The 18,254-nt window shown below is 30.5% G+C and overlaps 1 protein-coding gene across 1 annotated transcript; it reads left to right on the top strand.

The window, feature by feature from the left end:
• Positions 1–13,576: 13,576 nt before the first annotated feature.
• Positions 13,577–15,668, top strand: LOC141692586 (putative carboxylesterase 18). Its single transcript, XM_074497477.1, has 2 exons — positions 13,577–14,224; positions 15,064–15,668. The coding sequence occupies exons 1-2, from the start codon at positions 13,631–13,633 to the stop codon at positions 15,484–15,486; spliced, it is 1,017 nt and encodes a 338-aa protein (XP_074353578.1). The 5' UTR covers positions 13,577–13,630; the 3' UTR covers positions 15,487–15,668.
• The last annotated feature ends 2,586 nt before the right edge of the window (positions 15,669–18,254 follow it).

Genomic DNA, 18,254 nt, shown 5'->3' on the forward strand with positions numbered 1-18,254 from the left:
ACTATGAAACAGCTTTGTACGGAGTGCGATAAATTCCCTACAACAGCCATCTTTTCATTTGGCGGACTATCTAATAAAATTTTGTTCGGAAACAAATATTAATAACTATTAGCCTAAAACCCGTGCGATGCACGAATTATTTTTAATTTTACATAATTGTTTTGAATTTAATTTGCAGAAAAATTTCAAGTTATGAAACTTAGATATTTGAAATTTTAATAATATGATTTGATAATATTCATAAATATACACATAGTTGAGATCAATAGTATACCAATTGTCATTAGTATCTTTTATATCTTTTAATTAGTATTAATATAATAATACAAATGTGATACTACAGTTTTAAAAATAATGTACATAACAATTTATATTTTATTGATATTTATAGGTGTGTTTACAATAGATTATTATATTTAATTAAAAGGTAAATTTTAGTTGAGATCAATAGGATACCAATTGTCATTAGTATGTTAACCGACCAAATCCAACTAACTATATTCAGATTTATGTTAGTTTATAATATGTTTAAATACGAATCAATGATAAAATTTATGCATCAATTGCAAAAAAAATATGTTAGCTTGGGACCCGATATATCAACCAAATCCAGCTAATTATACTTACTATTTTATTTAATTTTATTTTAGTCCGGGGTGATTATTATTTTATTTTAGACCGAATGGATAATATGTATTATTTTATTTTAGTTTGATGACATAATATCGACCCCACAAATTTCCTTTCAAATTTTTATTTTGTTATAGTCCGGTTCAATAATATAAAAATTTTAGTGGGATTAATAATATTTATTATTTTATTTTATCAGATTTTTCAAATTCAACTAATTATATGTAATTTTTTGAACTTTTTATTTAAAAATGGAACAATAATATAATTTTGTTAAGGCCGGCCGGATAAATTTTATATATTATTTTTGTTTTGACAAACCATTAGACATATTATGTTATAAATATCATCTATTTATGAAAGTGTTTTATTTTAAAATATTACTATAATTAACTTTCATTACTAGTATATATTTGGATTTATCAACATATGTATTCTGCTAGGCACATCACACTGATTGTTAGCTTTGTGTTTTCTTTGTTTTTTCCCAATTAAATTATATATAGGAACGACCAAACCATTCCAGTAATTATATATAAGATATAATTATTTATGATTTATTTGTGGGGTTATATTATAATTATGTATCCATATTAGAATTGTTTTGGTCTTGTGTTAAATTAATTTTTTTTAAAACAATTAATATGGTAGAAATTATTTTGATTATATTAACTACTTTTCTATTATTTATTTTGTATAAAAGTGAGTGTTTAGAAAAATTCTTTTTGAAGTTTATTAAATAACTAGGAAATAAAGTCGCGATTCGCGGCGGCGTTATAAATTCTTTTTATAAATTATGATATGAGCTTATACTATAATTTTGAAAAAAAATAGTTTGAATTGTTCTCCGTCAAATACAATATTATTAAAAAAAATTTATAACTTAGATAAAAAATTAGTTTAAGCCGCACTACCGTCAGATAAAATACTAATAAAAAATTATTATAGTTTAGATGAAATTCAATTTGTGTTACCCTCCAGTCAAACACATTACTAATAAAAAAACTTATAGTTTAAATAAAAATTAGTTTGAGTCGCCCTTTCATCAAATACGATAATACTAAAAAATTATAATAATTTAGATAAAAATTAGTTTAGGCCGCCATCGTGTCAAACATAATAATAGTAAAAAATTATTATAATTAAGATAAAAATTAGTTTAAGTCGCCATGCGGTCAAACACATAAAAAATTATTATGATTTAGATTAAAATTAGTTAGATTTGTTCTCCGGTCAAATACAATACTAATAAAATATTATTATAGTTTAAGTAAAAATTAGTTTGAGTCGTCCTCCCGTCAAACACAATACTAATAAAATATTATTAATTTTTTGATTAAAATTAGTTTGAAGTGCACTCCCATCAAATACAATATTAATAAATTTTTATTATAATTTAGATAAAAATTAGTTTGAGTCGCCCTTCCGTCAAACATGATACTAATAAAAATTATTATAATTTTGACAAAAATTAATTTGAGTCACTCTCTCGTCAAACACGACACTAATAAAAAAATTTATTATAATTTAGATAAAAATTAGTTTGAGCTGTCCTCCCGTCTTTCACATCTGGTTGTAGCACGTTGTCAGGCTCTGTAGCAGCTTCGGAAGAAGCTTTGGTTGGAGGTCAAGAAGCTGGTCCAGAGATAGGCTCATGAAAGCTTTGGATTCAAGTTCAGAGCGCGTGCAGTGCGGAGACGGAGAGAGCCAGCGTAGCGCAAGACAACATGCTTGCATTATTTGGTGATCTACAGAAGGAAACACACGGGCCGCAGGAAAATTACTAAGGGATGAATATATAATACCTGGGGAGAATCCATTTATATATGCGAAACGAAGATATTGTCGTAAATTAGAGTAAAATGAAAGATGTGTACCTAAAGTTTTCAAATTGTGCAACTTGTGTACCTGTAATTTGTAAATAGCAAATTGTGTACATGAAGTTAATAAAGGCGTGCATTTTATGTACAACCGTTAACTTAATTTAACACCGTTAGTGGAGAATATTTTTAAAATGCAAGATGTGTACCTAAAGATTCGAAATGGTGCAAATTGTGTACCTTGAAGTAAAAGTGAAAAAATTGTCACTATATCATATATGGGCTATTGCAACACCAAGAAAGTGTAGTATAAGACCCCAAATATGTTACAATAGAAGCTTTTGCAACATTTTTGCTAAAATTCGGCGTTGCATTTGCTGCCGTTGCAATAGACCCCTGTAGCAACATTTTTTGGAGTTATTGCAATATTTTCAAAGTATTACAATAATCATTTTGTTGCAACACTTTTTTCTATTTTAGTAACACATTTATGATGTTGCAATAAACCTCTGCAACATTTTTTTGTAACATTTATTGAAGTAAAGTGTTGCATGGTAAATTTATTGCAACATTTAGCTGCAATTTTTTTGCCTATTGTAATGCATTTTAACTTTTAGCAATATTTATCTGCAATATAACTGCAAAATTTTTTATTAGTCCATATTTTACTATCATGATTCATTTTTCATATATTATCACAAAATTATGCCAAAAAAGCATTCACATCCATATTTTTCTTGATATCAAATCCAACAAAATAAATGTTAATACATCACAAACAAAAGCATCTTATACCATTACATCACCTTACATCTAGTAATTGAGTCTAAAGTCCATACAAGATTACGAAGAATAACACATAACCAATAATACAAGGGATTGCAGCTCCTGTTATAGCTAATACCAAGGCATTTTTTTCAGAAGGCTCTTGTTCAATTGCTTCTTATTAATTGGCTATCGAGTGTTAAGCTTCCTATCTTATGGTGATCTGAATGCTTCCCCTGCATAACCAACATTTCCAAGTTCCTCGTCAATGTGCAGTAGCTACAACACGTGATATTTAAATAGTAGGTTACAAAACCTGTTTGGCATAACACCCACCAAACGGGTTTTGTAATAACAATAAACTCCTAATAAAAACTTTATGTTCGTACATAATACACACCATATTTTTTCCTGAATCATTATTAAAGTAAATACACATCCCATTCTTTACGTAAATTTGCACATCATTAGCATCTTTTCATGGATTACAATTCAAATCCCCAGTTCAGGGTTTGAGAATATAACCTATTTATTTACTTTATTGTACGAACCTACACTTGAATTTTCCGCATCATCCTGGTTGAGAATTTGGAGGGATAGCATTCCCTGAACGTCAAATTTGCCAATTTCACCTTCAACTTTAAGGGACTCTAGGAACTGGTTGGTCTTTTGTGAGCAAACAGTTCTGAAGCATACTCTTTTTCCTCCTAAAAAAAACATACACAATGTCAATACACACATTAGCTCAAATATGATGTCAATTAGTTGGTTTCTTGACATTTTGGACTGGTTTATTGCCAAAGGATCACTACCAATCCTGGCTGATTTCCCGAACTGATTTGAGTCACTTTAGTTGCAATCTGAGGGCTACGTAGGGATCCTGCCATGACGTTTTGAGCAACAATAACTACTGGAAGACTAATTGGTTGGTGGAGACCAGAACCTGGGTGCAGTGCTTGGGCCCCAACTTGTTTTTGAGTATCTGTGGTGGAGCAATATATATATATAAACAACTATTTGGGTGTATTAAGTGTTCTGCACAAATGAGCTAATAGAAGTTCCTAGAGGAGAGTAAAGATAAACAAAATATCTAAAAGAATATTAAGAATAAACTGACCGCTATATCTATATTCATTCTAGGTCCACCATGGCCCTGTAAAACAACAATGAAAGGCAAATTATTTTAGTTAAACATAAAGGATTTTGGTGAAACTCTAAATTTTTAAATCTGATTTCTAGATCCTTGAATGTATGTTCTATAAGTTTTTTTGATCATATTTCTTTAAAAACTAGATGTACATATAAAGTAATTAGAGACTAGATATGCACGCAGTCTCTGAAGTCTGAAGTTGCGTGGGACGGTGGCTTCTAGGGTAGGGCTGGTTCCATATTAAACATATGTCGTCAAAAATATCTTACAAGCCCTTTCAATCCTGCTTGTCAAATTCAAATGTTTTAAGAAAATTATGGAACCAAAAAGCTCATCACCATTATATTCTCAGACAACAAACATAATGACAAGTAGCAATGACATAGCATATCACAAAATAAAGGCAGATCACTTCAAAACGCTTGGCAAAGAGAAATGTGATATGCATTGTATGCCAGACTCTTCATTAATTCATAGATTCTTTATAGCTGCCGTTTACTTTATAGAGTAAATAACTCTTCAGTTAATGTACTTGATAACTTTATTTAGATTAACTAATTCAACCAATCAGTTAATTTGTTAATCATTTAATTTACTTGATATCTGACATTCTTGATATGGATTTAATTCAGTCAATCAGTTAATTTGTTTACTTGATAACATTATTTAGATTGACTGATGGACAAGTTAATTACTTTACTGGAGCCTTTTCTTCTTTCCTTATGTTATACTACTAATATACAGGAGATTATATAACTTATTCTTACTAACATTCTTCCAATTTACACTTGTTTAAGAAATCAATTGAATGGGGTCTAGAATATGTACTAAAATAACAGTTTTAACTTGTAAAGGCCAGGAACTACTGCAATGCACGGCGATTATGACACTGCAGCATGAATATAATAATAGATAAAGTATTACATCGGGCATGGTAAAGAAGAGAAGGGGAAGGCCAAAAGTAGATTAAACCTTGTCTCTGCAACTTTTGATTCAACACCAAGTGCAAGTTGACAATCCTCAAATAAATTTGGATACTCTTCAGGATCAACCAAAGATTCCAAATTAAAACTTCTTTAAAGAGCCTTAGGCAACCATATTTCTCATTATAATACTAGCACATACTTAAGAGTCAATAAGAGTAAGATATAATAGTTAAAAAAATGTAATCAAAATGAATTAACCTTGACAAGATCTTTCCTCCAAAGAGCGACTATTTCTGAAACTTTGCTAGGTAGATAAAGTTTTGCCATTAGAGCAACTTCATGTATGTGATTGCTGCCAGAAGATTGTAGTTTGAATTATTATCACAAGTAGGATCAAAAACTGACCAACAAAATCTGCTTTCTAAATTAGTAACCTGTCAATTAAAAGCTGTAGGTACTCTTCCACTTTCCCAAGCCAGTGCTTTTTACTAAAAACATTACAATATTTCGAATCAGTAACACAAAAATCATAATAAAATAAATTATTCAACACCGAAATCAAATACATAAACAATTACCCAAGGGTCAGGAAGTTCCATTGTCCCAATTCAGCTAGTTATTCATCAAAACTATTAAAAAAATCTAATTAGGTTTCAAAACTTACCCAAGTCAACTTTTAAATTATAGCATATTAATTAAATAAAATAATAATTAATAAAAGAGGATGAAAAGATAGGCCGAGGAGATTATAGTTTATCTAGGCCGATGAATTTGTCGACGAAAAGACTAAAAGAGACCGGATTTATAATTCAATATAATCATAAAAGGATGAGTATTTTACCTATAAATGAATCTTTACTTTGATTGTTACTCAAATATTTGCTCAATTAGGGTTGGGTTTTGGGGGCTTCTACTCAATCAGAGATGAGAGACGTGTATTTAGAGAAGGAGTGGGAGGGATGAAGGGGGCGAGAGAGAGAGAGAGACAGAGAGAGAGAGGGAGGGAGAGAGAGATGAGAGAGAGGTGGAGAGAGATGTGGTCGGGAGAGAGATGAGAGATAGGTAAAGAAAATGGATTTTGTGATATAAGAAAATATTAAAAAATGAAATATTTTGGTAACAAATTATCCCGCCCATTGAAAATGTAGGATCCCGCTTAAATTTTTTGATAAAAGGAATGAAAAGTGTTTTGACTATTGTAACACTTTGCTAAAGTATTGCAATTGTTCCTAAAATTTTAAAACTATCATTTCCCTTGCAACACTTTTAGATTTTATGTAACATTTTTCAAAATATTGCAACAGACTACCAAATTTTATATTTATAGCAACACTTTATGTAACACTAATATATATTGGGCTTGTAATAGCCCATATATGGTGTAGTGTGTAATTTTGAAATGCATTCTTTTAAAAATGTTTATTAATTTGAAATGATATTAAAAAAAAGAATCAATTTAAAGTTGAAACACAAAATAAAAACAAATTTAATGGGTTTTAGTATTATTTTTTTCCACTATATCTTGATATTTAATTCGGCGATGATATCGTAAAACTAAAATTATCTAGAAACTGGAGAAAAAAGTCGTTTCAAAATATGTTTTTTTTTCATCTATTTGTTTTAATATACAACAAACTTTATTATTAAGTACCATGACTATAAAAATTCGGATAAAATCCCTCTTGTGCCTATTATATATAAAATTTAAATCCGCAATTTATTACACAACACGAAATACGTGACACGGAAAAATACGAAAATTTACTGTTTGTATTTATATTTTGAGTACACGACACGAAAGTAGATGAAACGAAACTACACAAGTACACGCCTTACGACATATATAATTTTTTAATTAAATATTAATATTTGTAATGAATATATGTAAGGGTGAGGAACAAATCGAATTAAAATCAAAACCCGTCCGAAACCGTCAAAAATCGGTCAAAACCGAACCGACCTAACTATTAATATAAATAAGAATATAATTTATAACTTAAATAAATTTTAGAACAATATTTTAAAAAAAAAATTAAAATAAGTAACCTGCAACTGTAATGAAATCAGGTTATGCTCACCGGACTCACTTTTAAGTCATATATATATATATATTTAAATTTCATCTACTTCGGGAACTTGTATAAATTGCAGCAGTGTTACCCAGTAATTTGTAGAATAAAATAATTTTTTTATTAAATTTAATTTACTTAACTTGTACACTTTTTTTATTTTTTTCGATTTTAAAATCAAAACTGAATCAATAAAAACTGAATCGAGTTATTTCAAATTGAAATTGAACCAATAGTTTAGTTGCAATTGCAGTTTTCGATTTTTAAAATTGAAGATCTATGGTTTCAATTTCAGTTTTACCCAAAAATCGAGTCGAATAGACCCATACTCTCCTAAATAAAAGAATATTTAATAAAAATATATGCATATTTATTTTTAAATTTATACTTGATATTTTGTTTTTTTTATATAAATGTAATATATATATAAATGATATTTATCTAAAAATATTATATTATATTTTTGTTTATTTAATTTAGTTTATATAAATATTCAATTTTACACGAATATACTAAACGAAACATTTTGCACGAGTTTCTTTTGGTACACATTTTGTTATTCTCAAACTTCAGGTACACAATTTGTACCATTTCAAATCCTCGGTACACATATTGCATTCAAAAAGAAGTTTTCACTAGCGGTGTTAAAAAAAGGTAACGATTATACACAAATTGCATCTTTCTGGTAATTTTAGGTACACATTTTGCTATTTTCAAATTATAGGTACACAACACACTATTAGAAATATGGGATCAGACATCGGTTCAGAACCGATGTTAAAAAAAATCTGAACCGATGTCTTCGCGTGTGATGTTAAATGTCATCAGCCTTTGACATCGGTTAACAACTGATGTCTATTATAGTGCTATACATCGGTTTTAAGATTAAATGTGATGTCTTTGCAACAAATTTCAGCTTATATTACAGTATTTTAAGGTGAATATGAGTATATTATGAGGTATTTATCCATTAAAACATAAAATCTACAAGCTCTAAAAGCCATTTATTAAAATTCTTTTGAACAAACCGATGTGAAATGGTAGATCAGACATCGGTTAGATTAGTTGCCCGATGTGAAATGTTTGATCAGACATCGGTTACATTAGCCCCCCGATGTGAAATGATGGATAAGATACGGGTGTTCTTCACGAAACCGATGTTAAATCTTTTTGTTTAACATCAACCAATTTTTCTAACCGATGTTATTTGACTTAAAATACATTGAATTTTTTCGGAACCGATGTCAAATGACTATTTCACATTGTTTTTTTAGTTCTTTTTCGTTTAATATTATTTTACCTGATGTCTTTTATACATTTTTTACATCGATTTACATTAATCATTATGATGTTAATGTTCTGTAAATTGCATGTCATTCTGGTACTATTTACAGCCACAAGGAACCAATTGCATCTACAACAAAAAACAACCAAACAATGCTAACATCCCAACAAAAAATATCCAAAAACATCCAACAGAAACATAAAAATAAATTGATAGCAGATTTCTTAACATTCACTACAACAAACTCAATTCGTACATATATTCAAGTCTAAAATAAACATCCCAACCAAAAATAATAAAATCCAAATTTCCTAGTTATTACATCCTACATTATTAACATCTCTAATGCTTGCAAGTACCACTAACTGCATCATGATATTGCGTAATTGCCAAAATATCAGCTAAATTCCGTAGCCAATGTGGTAAAAGTTGGCTGCAACTTTATTACTTGACCCTGAAAACATACCTTATATATAATGTAGGAAATATATGAAATGAAAAAGCAGTACTGAGGTTCATGAGGGTGAAACATACCCACTCAACCAGACTCTCGTCACCCAGTGGTTGAGATCCATCCACATGTTTACGCCCAGTGATGAGCTCTAAAAGAACTACTCCGAATGAGAAAACATCATATTTTTCAGTCAGCTTGCCACTTGATGCATACTCTGGAGCCATGTATCTGACAAATCACCAGCCAAGATTCATCAGATAAATTGTAAATAAAAAAAATTGAAGGATAAAACCCTGATGATTGTAGCCACGGAATTATGTTGGACAAAAGAAGATTGAACACTTAAGTAAAACAAGGAAAACCAGGGTGTCATTGTTGCAACAATTTGAGTACCTCTAGGCTTTTTTATATGAAAAGTAAATATAGGGTGTCATGTTGTCTCAAGATTACACGAGTAGTGATGTCCTGCTTATTTGCCAAAATCAGTAGTGATGATCCTGATACCTCTGTTATAAAGAAAGAAATAAAAATTATGTATCAAAAAGATAAAGAGATATACTTGACGAAACTCTTAAGCTACAGAAAAGATAGCAACACGTTTACAATATATAGAAAGTTCAATGACACAGTGAATTTCACGTTTATTTAATATTAAAGCTAACCTGTCTTCCTTAAGAAGACTTTCCCAGATAGAATTACAAAAAGCATTGCCCAGAGTGTGAAATAAATCCAACATCATAGGTTCCCAAACCTTGACATCTGGATTTATGGACCTGACCTGTCAGTAAATAATTGCTAGCACATATAAGATTCCCAACAGGCTCAGATCCAAGAACACTGCCACATAGTAGAGTTTCTAAAGTTCATTTATAAGCTATGTAGCAGTAAATTCTAGAAAGGAGATAATTGACAGAACATGACCAGCTTAAAGATGTCTAACATACGCAGGAGACCAGCACACAAAGATCAGGATTTCAACGGTAATGGGAATACTACATTACCTATCATGAAAAAAGGCAGGAAACAAGCACACGAAAAGTTTATAAATTATGCTTTAGTCAACACTTATTAATGACAATGTTATGTTTGCATCATGACTTTCGTAAGCACTCATTAACTCTTAATACAAGAAAAATCTAAGTGTTGGTTAATCTAGGTACTTCACAAATGAAAATACTTTACTCAGCGAAGAGAATACTAGAGGCTGATGTGGACTGGAGTACTGGACAACTATTTTTAATTTTGTAAACGCAAAATATTCAAGTCAAGAGCACAAATAGTTCATACACAAGTAGTTTAGGTAAGGCTGCCTAATAGGTCCCTTAGTAACAAGAATCACTAACCCCTGCCCAAAAATGATTAGCAAGTCAGAAACAATCTAACTATCCCAGACCAATCGCAAAGCGTAAAGGAACAAAAGACAAGTCAGACACAAGGTAATTATGTTTTGGCACTTGTCTGTACCTTTGATCTATGAATACCAAGGTTGCAATGAACACCGGAGCATTCAATGCACATCAGAACACCAAGATTTAAGGACGCCCAATCAGGCTCAAGAGCACCACATTCTGCACATATGTCATTGCCAGGAATTTCTCTAAGGATCCTAGACACATTATCTTCTCGATTCGAACTCTGGTCTGCGCTTTCATCATGTGATCCAGAAGAGGTATTGTTATACTCGTTACCCCCAGATTTCAGCTGCAGAAGATTCATGTTAGTCAGAAACGTAAATATTTAAATGCCAATCTGATTTCTTAATGTGAAACAGGACATGCAAAAAATTTACAGAGTTTGACCTGTCGCAACTGAGAGTTCAAAAGGGAAGCAATAACACCTTGTATTTTGTTTACCCAATCAATCCTATCTGCTTCTGTTTCAGCCTGCTCAAATCAGAAAACATGTTGTTATACCTCTATAGAAACGTAACTGCATTACAAAGAATACCACTGGATAATTATGTTAAAATAATTATGTTGCTGGATAATATGATATGAGGTTGGCCTGTGACCTTTGGTTAATTAATGTCTGCAACCGTGAAGCTTTGAATATTGGAAAGGCGAGTTTATCACGAAATAATGGATTCACCTCTATAAGCTTTTTGAGTTCAACCAGTATAATGCTGCGTGCTGATTTTGTATCCCCATACTTAGAGAGCTGCTCATTTTTCCTGTTGAACCAGTAAAAGTAACATAAAAATGACAAGGAATCAGAGAAGGTGTATCTTAAAAACAGAGGTATTAAATACAAGGTTAACACCTGAAATTGTCCAGAGCAAGTAGTTGAGTGATTTCCTTGAAAAGTTCTTCATTGAAAGACGAGAACACCTTCAGATCCTTCACAAGAATCTCAACGGCTTTAGACCGGTCATTCCTGAGAATAAAAATAAAACATTATGTTAAAAATTAGCTTGGCCTCTTTCAACAGACTGATGGAAGAATCAGTAATAAGAATTCACCTATCAAGAGCTTCTAGATATTCTATTTCCCGATCTTGAAAAAAATCTTCATCGAGTAGCGATTGTCCTCAACCTTCGTAAAACCACATAAATAGCGTTCAACTTCATCCCACTCGCCCGCCTGAACTTGCTCGTCAAAGTATTTCGTATTGAAGTAGAAACCAGATTCATGTTCCAGCCTAATCAAAAACAAAAACAGATCCCTTTTCAATATCATAAACATTATTTTAACTTGCTCGCTCGCTTGAAAAAGCACATGGCCAGTATTGAACAGTCAATGAAACATATAGAATAAGTTCTTCAACCTTTACACATAAATCAACTAATTTAACACTAAAATTAGAGAGAGAGAGAGGGAGATAGAGAGAGAGAGACTTCACCTCATCAGATCCACAAAAATCATTAGACTTCTTAAAATAATAACCAGATCCCCCTCTTTCCATTGTAGCCACTTTCTCATAAAATTTATAGTAACATGTACACATAAATCAACTAATTTAACACTAAAATTAAGCAAAACACAAACAAATTAAAGAAGACAGATATAGGGTTTGACCTTCAAATAATCGAACAATTAATGATTCATATAATCGGGTTTATGTAATGTAATTTAAGAGAGAAAGGAGAGTGAGAAAGTGAGGTCGGGATAGAGAGTGAGGTGAGAGATGACGGAAAAAGACGGAGAGAGGTAGGCAGGTGAGAGAAAGTCGAGGTGTGAGAAAGGGGGAAACAGAAGATATTATTGAAAAGGGGGAAATAAAATTTTTGTTGAAATGAAATGGGGGGAAATGTATGTGTACTAACGAGGGAAAATGACTTGTTATTTTTATTTTTTTTTAAAATTGATTATAGACAACGGCCAGTATAAATAACCGATGTCAAAGTAAAAAATGTTTATTTGGTATTTTTTAAAATTGAACATAGACAACAGTTGCTATATAAAACCGATGTAAATATTATTGATTAACATCGCTTTCAGAGAAACCGATGTTAAAAACTCTTTTAACATCGGGTGCATTACATGCCGATGTCTAAACACCGATGTCGTATCTACTATTTCTAGTAGTGACATACACAATTTGTAAAGTTCAGGTACACATCTTGCATTTATATACCATAAATTATGATTCTTCTTCTCTCTATTTGTATTAGAATATTTTTCAACTTCTTGATAATTTCAAACTCGTCTTCTATATAAATTCGAACACCTATTATATTATACTTTTAAAATATTGTATAATTTTTTTAGCATTTAAAATTTCAAAACTCTAAGAAAAGGAGAAAAATAAAATCAGATGATATTAGAACGCCACCTAACCTCCCGCGTATCCTCCTTTATATATATATATTGATATTTTATATATTTATTTGTAAAGTATGACATTGTAAATGAGTAGAGAGACCTGATCAACTAAGGTTGATGCAGAGTCGTCGTCATATTCTTTTTTATCCTCGTAAATTGACAATATAAACCCTAACGACCATATCAAAAAAACGGTACCACATTAACATATTTACACCACTTATATATAGGATATAATAATTATTTTTTTTATCATAATTCAATGATATAATTTTTTAGCCTTATTAGTATTATTTATTAATTTGTCTTAATCCGAGACACATTATATTAAACTAAATTCAACTAATCATATTTAGTTTGCTTAAATTAATTTAGTCCGAAATATCAATTAGAATAATATAAAACTAATTATGAATTAAAATTTCAAATTTGTAGAATAAGTTGAGTTTAATATCAATTAATAATGATATAGAGTGGGATATAAAATAGAATTTAAATTGGTGGAGGAAATTGACTCCAATATCAATTAGAATTGGAATTAACTGATATACCAACGGACCAATTAGAATTAAAATAATAATTAAGAGTAAATAAGTAATTCCAGCAAGTACCAACCGACCAACTACCAAATTCTTAATATTTCGTCTATTATAATATAGTATAGATAAATTGTATTTTTTCCCGAAAATTGTACTATGATTGTATTCCCATGAAAAAGAAAAATAAAAGCTTTTCTATAAATACAACATAAGCTGCAGGTCTGCAGTAAGATGGAAATTCCGGTTAGCTCCGACGAAAAAGCACCAGCCTTTCCTCTAAAACCCCGCATCACCTTGGCCGTCCTTAACTCCTTGATAAATCTTTGTTACAAAAATCATGACAACATGCGTAGAGGCCTTTGGAACTTCTTATGCAAACCCTTACTTACTTCATCGAATCCTAAACCTATAAATGGTGTCATGACTTATGATGTTACGGTTGATCCTACTCGTGACCTTTGGTTCCGTGTTTATGTGCCGACAGCCACCGCAGCTTCTCTTCCAGTTATAATTTACTTCCACGGCGGTGGATTCGTGCTTTTTAGTCCCCATTTAAGGCTTCATGATGATTTTTGCCGTCGTTTAGCTGGGGGAGTTGTGGCTATTGTTGTTTCGGTTAATTATCGATTAGCACCTGAACACAAGTACCCAGCTCAACATGTTGATGGATTCGATGTACTTAAATTTATCGACGGAAAAAAACAGATGTTGCCGGAAAATGCTGATTTGGCTAACTGCTTCCTTGCTGGAGATAGCGCAGGTGGAAATATAGCACACCATGTCGCCAAAACAGTGTGCGAGTCATATTTCGGCGAAAATATCAAGGTAATTGAATAGTTTTATTATGTTTTTTTTTTAAATTTTAAATCATTAAACTATAGATATATGGTTATAAAGTATCTTCTCCGACCATCGGTCACAAATAAGCTGTCACAAATCCGTGATTTTCTTGTACTGTTTAGAGCTTCTGTCATGTTTTCATGTGTGCAGTCCTGTATAGTTCATGTTCTTTATTTTTCAATATTACTTTATTTATCATCATCTTCTAATATATAGTGTGATCATAATACAAGGCTGGTCATATTTACACACACTGCTTGCTCATGAGTTTTAAAAAGGATGGAAAACAAGTAAAAGGTAAGAAAAATAGATTTATTCGAGTTTTTAAAGGGAAAGGAAGCAAGAGGGATGAAACTAAATTTGACATGTTTTTATTTCAAAAATGAGATGAAAATATTTTATCTATTTATCACTTTCCGTGTGGAGCACAGACCAAGAAAATTTGACCTTAAAAATATCGGCCTAGACTTCAGTTAGGCCTAATACACTTAATTACAAGACCCTATATGTATTTTCTATGAACAATTAAGACACTTATATTGCACTATATATAGTTGCCACTGTTTTTAAGCACACAGTAATGCAGAATATACTAAAACTGTAATCTAAACACGGTAAGAGTAACCGGCCCTGTATTCACATATAAAACACTATTAAGTCGCAGATAGTGTTCATTTTGTTACAGTAACAAAAATGTAACAAGATACTAAAATGGTAGATTTTATTTTTATGTCATCATTTTACAAAATGCATGCGTGTGTGTCTGTGTTTTGAAGCATTTATAGTGATATAGCTCTGATCAATATTTTATATCCAAACCAAAGGTAAGAGGACTAGTTGCTATTCAACCATTCTTTGGTGGAGAAGAGCGGACTGAATCGGACAAGAGTATTACGACAAGCCCCAACATTCTGCCTTTGGAGCGGTTAGATCAATTCTGGAGGTCATGGTTACCTGCCCTGGAAGAATGTAACAGAGATCACAAAGCAGTCAATGTCACAGGCCCTGAAGCTGCAGACTTATCAACATTGGGCTTTCCAGCAACAATTGTCTTAGTGGGAGGATTCGATACTTTGCAAGATTGGCAGAAGCGGTACTACAATTGGCTCAAGAATGCAGGAATTAAAGTTGATTTAGTCGAATATCCAAACTCCATTCATTGTTTTTTTCTTCTCACAGAATTGCCAAATTCTCATCAGCTGATAACTGATATTAGGCGATTTGTTCGTGAGCAAGAAAACAATTAGTTTCGATCAGCTGAAATTTAAAGAATAGAATAAAATGACTCTGCGGGATGCATCAATGCTATACGAGGGGATGTAAATGAGCCGAACTAAGCCAAATTTTTAAGTATTCATGTTTTATCTTGTTAAATATATGTTGAACTCGAAATCGAGTTCGAGTCAAAAAATTTATTAGTGTATCGATTGATTATGAAAAAAGATTATTCACAAATATTTTAAAAGAACAACTCAAGAAATATTGTTAAATGTATTGGGTAAAATTTAACACTACGCGCAACAATAAGACAGTTATATAATCAGGATTAAGAAAGAACATGCAATAAACCAAGAAACGAAATAAAATATGAAGACAAAACAACAAGATAAATCCGTATGTGAATTGACAAAGAGAAGCAATAACACTTATCTCTAATAGAAACTTTAATAAATCTGAAAGAACCAATAACAGCCAAGTCGCGTAGCCTTCGAGAAGTCTAGTCTGTTCTTGAAGAGATTATTACCCCACTTACGCTGTGTTGAATTGCAACAATATCACTTTTAGGATAAAACAACACAGAGCACTCTGTTCACATTCACGTAACGTAATGCTCAAAAACGACCCATACCTCAGTTCGCCCAGAAACCTATGCAAAGATCTGAATAATATGGAGGAGGAAAAAAGAGAGAAAAAATAGTTAGGGTTTTCACAAGTATGTGATCTGTATCTTTCTTTTCCAAACGTTTAGTTCTGTATATAATATAAAATAAAACATAACTGAAGATATTACATTAATTAAAATAAATATTCTGACTTAGACAACATTTAATTGAATATTATCAGAATTAGAATTTTAACAGCTCATATCAATATTTGTTAATCAGCAAATACAGATATAGACATATCAGTATTTTCCAGTTAGCAAATCCTGACGACAGACCAGTATTTGCACAATCTGCAAATCTTGATTTTGCCTCAGTCAACAAATTCTGATGAATCAGTATTTACAGTATATCATAGTTTGTAAACACTGAAAAACAAATCCTGATAGCTCCCCTGTTACAGTTTAACACCGACTCAATATTCACATTAAAATAATATCATAAGTTAGTAAATATTTTAATTAAACAAGTAGTAAAATTCCTCGCCCAGGTCGCCTCACGTACGCAAGACGCCGAGACATTAGCCCAATTCGCCCAGGTCGCCTCACATACCCGAGTCGTGGCGTGGCGGCGGCGTGCGCGCGAGGCACACAATAACAACATGCACACCCACATGTCATAGTAATTGTATACTATACTTGCACATGATACTATATAAAGTAATCAACCCCTATTTACCTTATCAATGTGGGATAAACACACATAACTCATTTCAAAATACTAAATATACCTCAATTTCTATATAGATTACACTACAAAAATGACTTAAATCCAAATATGAAAATTTAATTCCTCATATCAAGCAATCAACCTCAAACCAATAGATTTAGGAAATTGTATCAAGAAAATGTCTAAAACAAGTTCAAACAATTCATTTTCTAACAAAATACACAAGTCATGTATTCATAAACTTTTGCTCGCAAACTGCTTCGCATACAAACTCGTTCTCACAATTCATGAATTTTGGCATGAGTTTCACTAATTTCCTTTTTTACAATAAATAAAATATTATCAAATAAAATTAATAAAAACCTTACTTACCAAACAAACAAATTTAAATGTTAAATATTTTAATTTTGATTTAATTACATTAATTTTATCTAAAATAATGATATTAACACACTAATTGAAAACATGAACATAAGTTAACTAAAATAGTAGTACATTTATTATCTAGCATCTATTATAATTTAAATCATATATATTAAAAATCACAAGTTTAATGAAAAAATAATAAAGTAAATAAATAAATAGGTAAATTGATTTGTACATAAATATATACACAAATATTCACTCAATATTGTATCATAAGCGTGTATCATTTAAGAGTATATATAACTAATAATATATATTCTTACTTACGAGCTATATCAACGAGTATGTTCACGAACATTACTCACGAAGCCGTTCACGAACATTTTTGTCGAACTTGTTCACGAACATTTTAGTCGAACATTTCATAATAATAATAAATTATTTAATTAAGTTCTCGAAAACCAAAACTCTCAATGTTTCATCTATTATATAGATTTAGAACTTGTATAATACACAGACTTACTTTAATATTACACGAGTTTTTAATATAATTTGAATTTATTTTTTAATATTATATTATTAATTTTAATTGAATTTGTAGTGTGTTTTAATTGAAAGTCTTTTTATTTGAAATTAAAAAGATAATTTTTATTCAAAAAAAAAAAATTGGATACTTATCAGTAATTATATTATGTTATTAAATAGAATTGCCTGTAGTTTTTAAAAAAAATAAAAAAGATGATATGTTTTACTTAAAAAAATAATTAATTTATATACGAAATAAGTAAGGGTAATTAAGTAAAATATTGAAATTATTAAGTTTGAGTAACTAAGTAATTCAATGATTGACTATCCTAATCAAATTTTCAATATTTCGTTTATTATAATATAGAAAATATAATATATTTTATTCGAAAAGGGTAATTGGATATTTATTAATAATTATAATATTTATTAAATAAAATTATCCGTAATATTTTTGGAAGAAATAAAAAAGATAACATATTTTACATAAAAAAGATAACTGTTTTATATACTAACTAAGTAGTGCTAATTAAGTAAAATACTGAAATCATTAAATTAGGGTAATTAAGTAA

Source organism: Apium graveolens, chromosome 10, assembly GCF_009905375.1.
Source record: "Apium graveolens cultivar Ventura chromosome 10, ASM990537v1, whole genome shotgun sequence".
NCBI classification, from domain to species: domain Eukaryota; kingdom Viridiplantae; phylum Streptophyta; class Magnoliopsida; order Apiales; family Apiaceae; genus Apium; species Apium graveolens.